The 13,018-nt window shown below is 42.7% G+C and overlaps 1 protein-coding gene across 2 annotated transcripts in view; it reads right to left on the bottom strand.

Annotated features, from left to right (window-relative positions):
* ZDHHC13 (zinc finger DHHC-type palmitoyltransferase 13) overlaps positions 1 to 13,018 on the bottom strand; it is a 1,364,100-nt gene that overhangs the window by 526,003 nt on the left and 825,079 nt on the right. For both annotated transcript variants that reach the window (XM_069623461.1, XM_069623462.1), the window contains one exon: positions 4,267 to 4,392. In XM_069623461.1, the coding sequence (XP_069479562.1) occupies positions 4,267 to 4,392 (126 nt within the window). The remainder of the gene's footprint in view (positions 1 to 4,266; positions 4,393 to 13,018) is intronic.

Here is a 13,018-nt window from a genome sequence, read left to right as displayed (position 1 = left end):
AAATGGGGTGAATTGGAGAGTGAAGGAACCAGGACGTGTAATATGCATGGTTGTGCCCCCGTTGGGATTGTGTACCCTTGAACTCATGGCAATGTTTTGTGACTGTTAACCTCAAATTGTGAATCCTTGATTTTACCTTGGAACTGCATGCAGGCTGTTCTGCCTGAAAAGGTTTACGGAAATGACAATGACGTATTGCTGCCTGTGTTATGTTATGTAATTGTTCAGATCTATGCTGCACTGGTTTTCTCCATGTCAAAAGGTTTAATAAAAAGATTTACAAATGAAACCAAAACAAAAATGAAGGGAAAAGTGGCTCCCATTATGGCTCATGCTGCACAGCCCGGGGATGTCCTGTGGTTAAGAAGTCACACCTGAATACTGTAAGGGTAATTCCTGCACACCATGCAAGCAAACACTAAGCCTTGTCTACTTGGCATAAGCGTTTACAAATGTACGTTTCCTGTGACGAAGGAGTATTAATGTAGTAAACAGCCATCCCTTGAAATGCTAGCAGAGCAGTTGGAACCAAACTCCTGCAATCAGCAACAGCAGAGCTTCCAGAGGGAGAGTCCACACCAGCCCATGGCTCTCTTGTAGTCCAAGATGGCAGCAGGCCTTCATGTGCCCTCAACCAGATCCTCTTTGGACTTATATTTATTACATTTATAAAGCGCACCTAACCTTTGGGCATCTGGACGCTTGAGTTTAAGAATACAGTTACATTGCAGAGATTTAGTTATGCAGTGAGATTACAGATTACAGTATAGTATCAATACATGTACAGTTGCATTAGTCACACGTGTATAGTTACATTTACATACTTAGTTCTTATCGGTCTAACATATGCAGAATGCTGTGTCAAAGTTTACTGGTTATGCTGTGTCAGCCTAATCTGTGGCTGGTGGACAAGGGGGAGACTGGAACTCGTTAATGGAGAAGGGTTGATTATTAACCCTTTAAGTGCCAAGGACGCGTATACTCGTCCTTTTTACATAGACTTCAATAATATCCTTGAAGAGCCATGTTTTTAGTTTTTTGCGGAAGGACCATAGTGAAGGCTCTGGTCTTAGTTCTGAGGGCATAGCGTGTTGCAGTAGTTGGCTGCGATAACCGGGAAGCTGGAGCCTCCTGCTTTTTGTGTTTTGTATCTTTGGGTGGTCAATTGCCCCAAGTAGGCCGACCGGGTTGGTCTGGCTGATTGTACTTTGGAGATTAGATTTGAGAGGTAGCGCGGAGCGGTGCTGGACAGGCAGGGTGAGAGAGAGTATTTTGAATTTAATACTCTCTCTTACTGATAGCCAGTGAATGTTTCTGCTAGTTGTGGTTATGTGGTCTGATTTCGGAATATTAAGAGCCACTCTGATGAAACGTGGACCCAGTTGTGGAGATCTTGGGTGCGGAGAACCTGAAGGAGAAGACTTGGATGGAGATACTGGTGCATTGCGAGGTGAGAGAAGGAGAGGAGACAATAGTAAAGAAGGAGCTATGCCTCTGATGGATGATGGGGACTTTTCTGTGTAAGAAAGGAGCAATCCTGTTGGAGATCAGTGAGGTTGCAGAGGGCCACGTTGGACCAGGGGAGAGCGTAGAGGTGGGAGGAAGTTGAAGACAGCAATGCAACGCTGGAGGTCAGGAAGGACAACAGAGGGTTAGACAGGACAGAGCAGGGTCTGGGAGATAAAACCAATAGGAGGAGGAGTGGAAGGAGAGCGTAGGGCCACACTTCTCCACTGAACCCAACCAAGGCGCACAAGACCATCCCACAATGGCCAATGTAGGAACCTGTCTGGCAGAAAGTCCATGCTGGCTGCAGAAAGTTCTGAGGAAAATCCAAGGAGGAAATGGCCAGGACACCACTGAAAATATTGTGCTGCCCAAGAGTGCAGGCCCTGCAGCTGCTGGGCAAACCTGAGTTTCTAGTGGGGGATCGGAGGTCCAGACAACCCCCGTCACACTGACATTCAGAGGAGCAAGGAGTCCCCACCTTTTGAAGAGGGAAAATGTTTTTTAAACTAAAAACGTTTTTTAAACTATCTTTTGGACACTTTGCTTTGCACATTTTCCCTGGCTTGGATTGTTTGTTTTCTGGAACTTTGAGGCACTGAACATTTCTTTAATGGACCCCCTTGGAGCAAAGCGATGAGCACATATTTCTGTTGCCTTGTTTGAGACTCACTGGTCCTGACCTCCATTATCGCTTGACAAACAGTGCTATCATACTGACATCTTCGCTACTGTGTTGGCAAGCATCACAAAAACCTATGTTTTCTTTGAACACATGTTTAGCAAAACCCCTAAAAGTGCATTACTTTGTGTCCATGTCTTGGCTCTGGGAACACAGTGAAAGGCAGTCATCCTACCAGCCCATCACACGCATTATTATCAGCGAATATCTGAGTCTATAGAGCCCTTTATGAAACAATCTCTTTTCTCGGAGGAAGTTGTTCTGTAAATTCACTTCTACTTCTATAAACCCATGTTGCAAGCAACCAAAGTAGCATCTGCATTTGATTGTTTTTAGTTTGTATCCTTATCTGAGAGAGGGTATACCCAAACGTGGGTCCCTTGCTCGCTGTGCCATAGGGAACCCAGCTGCACCTCACTGAGGAGGCCCAACAAGACCGACATGTCTGGGGTTACTCGAGTTTCCGTGCAGAGGGGACATGGCCGAGCAGTTCGGACAGGACTGCGCCCATTGGTGGCAGTACCTGACTGATTTGCACATGGCTGGACCCCTTTTGCAATGGCGCAGATGGGCTAATAAAACGGTGGTGTGGAATGTTGCCCAGAGAAATGCCAGTGGTTCAGATTAATTCAAATTCTTCCACCCATCACTTTTTTGGTTTTACTCAAGCAAAGAGCCAGTTAGCAGTGTCTTCCTGCCTCAACTGTCCAGGGCTTTTTCATCCTTGGGATGTTTTTGTAATGACTGGGAGGACGAAGGAGGTCTTCCTTGTACCAGGTCTGCTGTTAACCAAAGCTAAATGGGGAGCCTGGTTAAAGACCAGCACAATTTCTCATCCGGCATAATTCTAAATGTGCCCTTACAGGAGCTCGATTGTCATAATCTGCTGTGGGGAATGCCATATTTTTGTTGCCTCATCTGAGACGTCTGGCTAAATAAGGAGCCCAATTTTCTACAGTTTTGAGGGCAGAACTAGAGTGAAAGCACCAGACCGATCGGCAGAGATACATGGAATTGAAACTGCATCACTGATAGCATTATTTCAAGACACTACCTTGTAGAGGAGGTAATGTCTTCCTCAGAATCCTCCTACTCACCTCCCAATGGTCTGTGTTTGGATCAGTAGGCCTAGTATTTGAGCCTGAGGGATATCCAGTAGGACCCTCTCCTGAAGCCATAGCATGGTCTAAAGCAGGCGGCTTAGGAGCTGAAGAAGGTGCAGGTGGCGCCAGAGCCATTAGCGGTTGCACCATGGCATGAGGCATCTTCCTTTAATAGGCCTCTGAAAAATCTAGTCAATATGAGGAGGCGCAAGGATTTAGTCAGGCTGGATCGTTGTGGAAGGTTGTTGGACCCTCAACCGTGATGCCAGTTTAGGACCCAAAGGTAACGAAGTAACCCCTGGTAAAACGGGCCATGTAGCACAGTAAGGAATTGGAAGATCCCCCCCTCCCCCCCAACTGGTGGTGTGTGAGGAATACATCACACGGACAGGCCGACCGTGAGAAGAACATTTTTAACTTACTGTGTGCCTCACAAAGTCAGTGTTACCCTAGGTTTGATCCAAATGGGAGACTTCCTCCCAACATCTTAGCCTGCAGTGACAGCACCAAAAGTGCATTACAGTAGAAACTGAAGCCCTTACTGTTGTATGCCACAGGAAACACCTGCTGTAACCTTTAACCTCCAGGCATAGCCTGTGAGGGCAAAAAGAATTTAAGGGACGCAACAAGAGCACAGCACTTCACAAAATGCTCCCCCCTCATCCATGCAGAATAGAAATCTCAGAGTTGGGGCAGAAAGAATGGACAAGAAAGGTCCCACGTGGGTACAATGAATGCGGGTCTGCCCCAAGATTTTTCTTAGGAATTGTTGCTGCTCTGCATTAAGCTCCAGTTATGGCCTCCTACCCAGGAACCACCCATTAGTATGTTGGAAAGAGGACATTATGTAGGAGAATGAAAAAATCCTTCTAAAAACGTCTTTATTTTGGTGTATATTCTTGTGGTTTATCAAGATGCCTTTTGAAAACTCTAAAAAAATGTAAATATATACTCTACACATTTCTTTAAAATTACCTGATAGTTCTCAAATTTCTTCATCAGACCAATGCTGCGGCTGTTTTTGAGACTTGCTTCCATGACTAACATATGCGTAATCATGCGATTACGTGTTTGATGAGAAATGTCAAGAGGTGTCTCGCCCTATGAAAGAAGAAACATGCATTTCAAGACCAAAGTAGCGATATGCAAACAACTCTTAACAGCAAAATAAACACAAACACCTTATGGGAACTGTATCACATTTTTAATTTTGCTGGTTAAATCTCTTCCGGTACAGACCAACTTTGACTTGCTTCTGCCAACCCTTCATAATTGAGACATGATCTTGAAGGATGATGAACGCATAAACATTCAAATAGAGATTCAGAGACCCATTCATGTTCAAGTACTATAGAAAAGTAAAACAATTCAAAAAGATCGCTTACCATAGTGGCAGCGGTACTATTAGTCCATATTCCTCTTTTTACCATATTTTTGGGACGTCCCATCGAATGGGGACAGGACCAGAGCCTGTTGTGAAGCAGCGGAATGAAGAATTTTTCAGCACATTCCAAGACTGGTACATGGCGATGACCTCTTGGACTCCTCTCTCGTTCGTGATGCCCAACCATTACTTCCTTTATTCAGTCAGACTTGGAAACCTTTTAAGCTGAGTAGGTGGGAGGGTGTATGGAGGAAAGGGGACTCCAAACTAATTAGCAATATCACTATGGTGAGTATATATATATTTTTTTACATTTATACACTTAGGTTTGTCGCCTTTTTGCCATACTTTTTGGAGATTCCAAAGCAACCCAAAAAATGAGGTTGGTTGGAAGGCTATTAATCTGCCGCAAAGAGATTTCTACAAACTTCTTGTCCAAAGGCAGCACAGTTTCTAGAACTAGCATACAGAGAATATTGCCGGAAAATAAACGTCAGGGGTGGCTGAAGTGGCTGCCTAGCAGATATCTTCTTAAGGTAGATTATGACCTTTATAGAAATGCATAAGGTCCCTGTGGAGGGGACTTGACTCAACTTCTAGGTTTCTTAGATGGTGGAAACAAACCAGCAGGCTAGAGGCTGAGCAGCCCTGGGTGACCCTGCCAAACTTCACAAAAAAGCCGACTAGTCTTTCTTATTCCATTGGTGCGCTCTAGGAAGCATTCTAGAGCTGCCGCCACATTCAGACAGTGCAGGGTACCATTTTCTATGAAAGTGGTGTTCAATGGCGCAGATCCCAGAGAAAGTACAGTGTTGTGGGCTGTGCAGTCGATATTTTGGAGGACTTAGTTTTCACCAACGTACAACTGCTTCTTACTTGGAGGTATATTAAAGCTGGAAATACTGAGCATATGGACTGATCTGACTTTGCTTGGAGACTATATCTACCTATAATATTTACTATTGCAGACAGAGCGGAGATCTCTGCAGCAAGCTCTGCCCACTGTTTGGAACCCGCATACAACTTACGGACGCGCGTGTGCATTTCGGAGTGCTTACCGAGTGCTGTTGGCTGGATTGGGGACTCGGATCAGCAAGGTTACTATTCAAATGTGCACATAAAGCGGACGCAGGGTTTTCTGGTAATTATAATTTGTCAGGCACCTCGACTTTGTGCTTATAGGTGGTTTCATTTATGACTAGGGTTCTAAAACCACATTTACCCGCAACACGTCACGTTTGTTGGTTTGATTAAAATACACTTTCAATGAAAAAGAAAGAAAATACAGCGGTACTTAAAAAGGATTCCCTTATTGGTTTTTCATAAAAGACGAGACAGTAGGTCACGCGCATTAGCGCTTCCTCTTCCACCTTCACCACCTGAATCGAGTACGGTGAAGGATAGCAAAGAGTTATCTGAGGGGGTTAAAAAAGGAGGGCAGGAACTGCGTTTCAGAGAATCTGAACTCTTCGCAGTCACTATATCTAGAAGAGTCCGAGAACCTGCCCCTGAACATCCAAAATCAGATCTCGGGTAAAAGTGATATGAAAGAACTGAATAGCAGTGAACAGTTTACCCATTCTTTTTTAGGCAACCCCCCCACCCCTGATATTCACGACAGGCAAAATTACCCTCCTGGCGATGTCGGAACATATTCAAGAGGTAGGGGATGCCAATATAAGTCTCAACTCTGAACAAAAAGAGGGTGTTGTGCATGAGATGAGAGAAGGAACATTGCAGTTACTGATCTCTTCCATTAATAATTCACAGGAACATCTGCATAGTGAATTAAAAATGCACACCATGTATTTAAGAGATCTCCTCTACCTTGTCTTCGTTGTTAAAGTAGCTGGGGAGGGGAGGTCAATGATACCAGTGAGAAATTCAAGATTCAGCAGTGTTGGGGAACTAATTGAACCGCTAAAATCCTTCGTGACAGTGGAAATGGGAGCTCTAATATGGATTTGCATGGGTCGATGTCTGTCGCTGGCACAAAAACATAAAAAAAGGAAAAAGAAGAAACTGAAAACACTACCAGAATTGAAAATTTCCAAGAACTCCTTGTGTAAATACTTATGCTCTTTGGCTCAGAATGAACTATATGATTTCCAGATAGATAATGAGACAAGGTTGTCCGATACAAGCTTAGAAGGTTGTCCGATACAAGCTTAGAACACAATGAAGACATTGATTCTGTTGACGAAATTATGGAAACCGGTCTGGTGAACGGCCTGAGTTGTGAGGGCTGGTGGGGGGCATAAATGGAATTGCCCATAGTAATAGATGAATGGCCCAAGTTGTGAGGGCTGGTGGGGGCAGAAATGGGCTTGCCGGTCGTAATGGATGAAAGAGTGGATGCATGTGAGGTGATGGATGAGATCAGTACTGAAGTAATTATGTTGAGTCCAATACAAAGCTAGTGGACTCCCTAAAGCAAAATAAAAAATCTACATAAGTCTAAGAAGAGGGCCAGTAACCCTGAAAATATCTGCTATGACATATTTAAACAAAAACATTCTCCTCAAAGGTTGACGCAGAATGTACAAGTGGGTAAAAAGAAAACGTGCCAAAGTGAAATGCATGATGAGGGGGACACAATTGTGTCTTTTGAAGACGTATCGATTAGACCTCAGGCAAAAAGAAAGGCCGCTACTAAAAGTAATGATCATCAGACCCTGCCTAATAAACACCTTCTCAGGGTGCGAATAAGCTCACCATTTCAGAAGAGAAGGTTGGTAATTTGGTCAGAAACATCATTAGACAAGAACATATGAAAAATGTTAATTAACTATGGCAGAGGCGTTTAATAGCGATAGATCAATCACAGGGGAAGTATAATGAATGCACAATTGCTAACCTAGATGATAACCTGGGTCATCTCTCTAGTAATAATGATAGACCAAACTGCCCACAAACTGTTATGGAGGGAGGAAAATTGGTACCTAGTAGTACCATGTTGAAGTAGGAGAGTTAGTCCGAGAAGTCTGCAACACTGTTTGAAAAGGTGCAATACATAGCGAAAGAAACACTAAAGAGTAAGCTTCCCCCTACCCATGTTTAGCAACAGGATAGAGCGCAAAACAATCTACTCATGATCCGGAGCCAGAAAGATCTACAGACCAAATAAACTTGAGACTCGATCTTCCCAGATGAACTAAGCTTGATTTTAAAGTATATGTTTGATCAGGGCAGCCCAGAGTCCAAGACAACACTAATTGGAGTTGGTTGGCCTCAACTCTAAAAGAATCGATTCTTCAACTTAAAGATCTAAAACAACATCTCTAGTATTGTTAACAGCCTCCCCTTGATGTTGTGCAGCATTCAGGGTCACTTTTGTTTATCTACAGATAAGTTATGTGATCTTTTACGAGCTTATCCAGTACTTTTTTTAAACAGGAAACATGGCATGTGGTGTCATTGATCTTTGGTGGATATGAAATAACCAGTCTTGCTGCAGTACAAGGTACCATTGGCAGGCCTGTGGATGACTTGCTATTGCTACACAAAATGGAATTGGATCCCCTAAGATTGATGAGTCTTCGGTTGCTGGATGTATTTTAACAGTGGGGCTGGAGGTTGATTCTTCTGTTTACATGGGATCCATGCTGCTGATTTTTGATTTACTGGAATCTGTTGGGAAAACTTGGACATGACTCTGACAGCACTTCATGCCAGAGTGGAGGAGAGGCGTGTGCTCCACCCAGGGGTGAAATCATCATAGCCAGCAATTGTAATGCCGACTTCTTCAAGTAATGGCCACCAGCGCTTCTGCTACTACCTCTGACTCAGAAGCACCCACACTTGAAGCACCCACACCCTCATCACCAACGCCTCCTTCTAAAAGTCCTCAGCAAATGGACAAGCGTCATAATGGCGAGGGACATCAAAAAGGAAAGAGTAAAGTAGTAGGAATCCCCATTTCCTACAGCCAGCACCAATCTTGGGTGTGGAAACTATTTAGGACCGTTGGAAATGTGCCTAAATGTCATGCTAGCCAGGTGCAGTGCACGGAGTACTCAGTCGCTGAAAACCTGGCTTGTACAGCTATGGCACCACTTCCATGTGGTGGCACCTTAAAGCACATCACCAAGCAGCCATTTGGAGAGCTGTCCCCTTGCAAGCAGGCAGTGAGTTATTGTCCACTACAGCATCCTCCGCTTCTGCTCCTAGCACCACTAGGGACACTCCAGTGGGCCACTGCGTCCCTCAAGCAACCTTGGAGGACATACCCAATACAACAGACGCCCCTACCTTTCAAAGATCACTGTATTGTGCATATACTGCGACGCGATACTGTGTAGGGGAGAACATTTTCAAAGTGCTTTTGTGTCAGCGGTCCAGGACCAAGGCAAACACTGCCCCCTACCCAAGTAAAGTGCACCTTACATCTTCTACTCTCCACTTACCATTTCTTATCCCTGTGGTTGGTACGCTTTGTGAAATCTCCCTTCCACTGCTGTCTTTTTTGGCATCTCTTATAAAAGGAAAAATGCTACACAGCCAGAAAGCGGGGCAAACAAAAAGGCTTGTTTCAGAGCCACCTTCCAGTGTTCAAAAATAGAACTTTAATTGAAGCATGCAGGCGGTGACGCAGCCTATAAGCAATGAGACACAGAATGTAACGGTTCCTCAAGCCAGATCTGTAACACGAAAGAAGCAGCAGGGTGCCAAATGGTGCCAAGCACTTGAAGGTTGGGGTCTATGTAGAGTATGAGCAGACTAACCGACATGGTCATCAAGAGGTGTCTCCTCTACTATTGATTACATATTTATAAGCAAGACATTGCATGATAGGATTATTAATGTCAGTGTACAGTTTAATGATCATAGTGACCACGCTCTTTTGAATTTGATACTCAGATGAGAAAGAAGTTCGCATTAAGAAAAAAAAACAACTCAGTTGTGGCCACTATTGTTAGGGGAAATCGTTTGGTATGGATCGCCTCTGGAAATAAAAGCTATTATTAATTTCAGTGTACAGTTTGATGATCACAGTGACCATGCTATTTTGAATTTGATATGTGGCCACTAAGTTAGAGGAAATTGTTTGGTATGAATTAAGGGAAACACAAAGATGGTCATTCAGCATAAGCATGTTACAAGGACTCGTCTCTGGGAATAAAAGCAATTAAATATTCTACAAGTCATATTCAAGAACCTTTGAAGGTAATGCTATCCAAATTAATAAGAAGGTAATAAGAGACTGGCAACAGGAACAATAAAGTATCTCCACAAAAAAATATGATTACCAGGTCCAAGAAAAAAGAAAGAAATGTAAAATTATTTGCATAATTAAACAGTATCCTCATGAGGCAGAGGTTAATAAAGCTATAAGAAAATAGAAACAAAGTAAAACAAATTGGCTAATATCACATCACTATCAGCTGTATCAAAGAGATGGAGAAGCAATGATCATGGCTTTGAAGGATACAAGTTCAATCAGTTTTTGGACTAGAATCAATCAATTAGAGAATAAGCAATGCTCCTCCCAAACAAATCCTATACCTGAGCATATTTGGGTAAAGCATTTTAATAGTATATATGGTGATGGTAATGATACATATAATTGGAGGGAAAGTAAGGAGAAAAATTGGGAACTAAGTATATCAATTGCAACTATTGAGAGATTAATTAAGAAAGCTAGTTCCTCAAGAGCTGGGGGTCCTAATCAATTAACAAATGTCCTATTAAAACAAAATATCAATCTCTGGTCTAAGGTACTACATATTCTGTTCGCAGATATTCTAGCAACCCTGGCCTTCCCAGAAACTTGGAAGACCTTGCATGTTATACCAATTTATAAAAAAGGACCTAGGTAAAACCCAGCAAACTATAGACCCATTGCAACTATGGATGCTGACTGAAGGATTTTTGCATCAATGGTGTTGGAACACATTGAAGAGCGGTGTTCCAAAAATAATATTTTGGACCATCGTCAAATTGGATTCAGGCGTTACATGGTCACAGATTGTGGTGGGCTATTGCTAAGTAGTCTGCAGAGATTGGCTTGGGAACCAAACTCCAACCCAGTTTATGTCGCGCCCATGGCATTCGATTGTGTGGATCAGCAAATACGGGATAAACTAGACAAGCTGGGCATGCCAAAGGGTCTACTAAGCATCTTGATTCATCTTCATGCAGAATCACAGATACAAGTGAGTCTTAATAGTGAGTGTTTGTTAAACAGTCCTATTAGTACCTTTAATGGGTTAAGACAGGGATGTATTCTGGCGCCCATACTATATCATTTGTATGTGACTGATGTTGGAAGTACTCTCTTGAAGGCTGCCTTTGTTTCACCCAAAATGGGGGCCTAATACCATGGGTCGCTTCCGCAGATGATTTTGTTTTATTTGACCATACCCCTATTGGCCTACAAAGACTAATTGAAGCATTCAAACAATACATGTTGGTAAATAAATTAAATATAAAAACCTCTAAAACCGTAATCTTGAACTTGTTCAATTCAAGGCAAACAAAAACCAAAAATGTATTGTTCCTTGATCAGACAAATCTTGAGGTAAAAATCAAACATGATGTATTTAGGCTATCCTATTATTGAATATCCCACAAAATGCTTTTACAGAAACCGAGGGAAAAGGCTACTAAACTTGCTATACATTTGAAATATTTAGACAAAAAGTATGGTAAGTTCTCTATTATTCCAACAGTCGCACACTATATAGCGAAGGTCATGAATGACATTTGTGATGTCATCTTTGATGTCATGGGTGTTAGTCCTTGCCGTGCACAGTGGAAGCGCGAGTTATGGTTGCGTATCGTACCATAACTTTCGAATTCCTGGCTTTTTAGGTTTTACCTGTAGCCATAACGTCCCTGTAGCAATGTTTTTCCATTGAATTTCATAGGATTTGTAGTTGTGCAACTTAACCATAACGTCCCTTTAACAAGGTTTTTTATTAGTGAATTTCATAGGTTTTTAATAGTGCACTGTAACCATAACAATGCTTTATGCTAGTGTTTTGCAATAAAGTGGAAATGGTTATAGTAGCACAACCTAACCAGAACGTCCCTTTAACAAGGTTTTTTGTTAGTGAATTTCATAGGTTTTTAATAGTGCACTGTAACCATAACAATGCTTTATGCTAGTGTTTTGCAATAAAGTGGAAATGGTTATAGTAGCACAACCTAACCAGAACATCCCTTTAACAATGTTTTTTGTTAGTGAATTTCATAGGTTTTTAGTACGGCACTTTCATCATAACGTTGGTATGTTATAGTTTTTGCAGGAAGGAGGATAGGGTTTAAGGTGCACAAGTGAACCATACTGTCCCTCTAATAATGTGTTTTTCACTGAATTGCGTTAGATGTGTACAGGATACGCTTAATGTGTAAAGATGTACTGTGCAACATACAGAACCCGAAGGCTGTATAGTAAAAAGCACAAAGGTTGGGAACACTGCGTCTGTTTGCGGGGATTGGGTTGAGTCCAACATGCCCAGAAAGGGAGCGGGGGGGCATAAAAAGGTGTAACATTCAGCAAAGATACAAAACGTATGCAAACAGCTTCAAGCGCATCAATTGGAAGGGAAAATGTGTACTTTCACAACAAAGTGCACAAAGGCATAAAGTATGCAACATCAAGGAAAGCACCAATATGAAAAGTGATGGTTTCCTTCATCAATCTTACCGCACACCTGCTGCACAATCAAAAAGAAGGGATAGGCAGAGGAGCAAATGGCAACTATCAAGAACTGAAGGCCAGAGAAACATGGTAAGGAGACAAAAGTTTTTGTTGTAATTGCACAGGTCCGTTAGGGTACAATAGTAGAAAAGCATTATGTTTTCTGTTTGTTCGCAGCAATGGATTCCACCTAGAGTGGCTTGAGAAGAATTTTCCGCATGAAGAAATGAGTGATGACGATAAGCCCTTTGTTATCCGCTGCACTGTGAAAGGGGAAAGAGTTACTGGAAGGGCAAGCACCCTGGAATGGCTGGGGGAACATTTTCCGAATGACCAAATGAGTGAGCATAGTAACCCCATAGGTAGGGAATGAGCTAGCAAAAAAACCAAATCGCAATGTAAAACTTCATTTGAAGTAACCACATTTGTTCTCTTTTAACTGAACATACCGGAATACAAAGCTGTGCACCAGAAGTGGCACCTTTTGCACAGGAACATACGGCCACCGAAATGGAACGGAACGCTGGCATATCAAAGTTGACCGCCTGGACGCCAAAACTCGAGCAGTTGCTCTTCCAATTTGCTGCCTTGTGAACGTTTGTTGAACATATGAGGGGCAAAATAAGATATCACTGCCCAACTTGCACATATCCGCCTTCCCAATTCCCAGGCCCCCTTCCCAGCAAAATCAGTGGCAT

The sequence above is a fragment of the Ambystoma mexicanum genome, chromosome 11 (assembly GCF_040938575.1).
Source record: "Ambystoma mexicanum isolate Mex_15411 chromosome 11, UKY_AmexF1_1, whole genome shotgun sequence".
In the NCBI taxonomy this organism is placed as follows: Eukaryota; Metazoa; Chordata; class Amphibia; order Caudata; family Ambystomatidae; genus Ambystoma; species Ambystoma mexicanum.
This window is presented reverse-complemented; position numbering and strand designations above follow the sequence as displayed.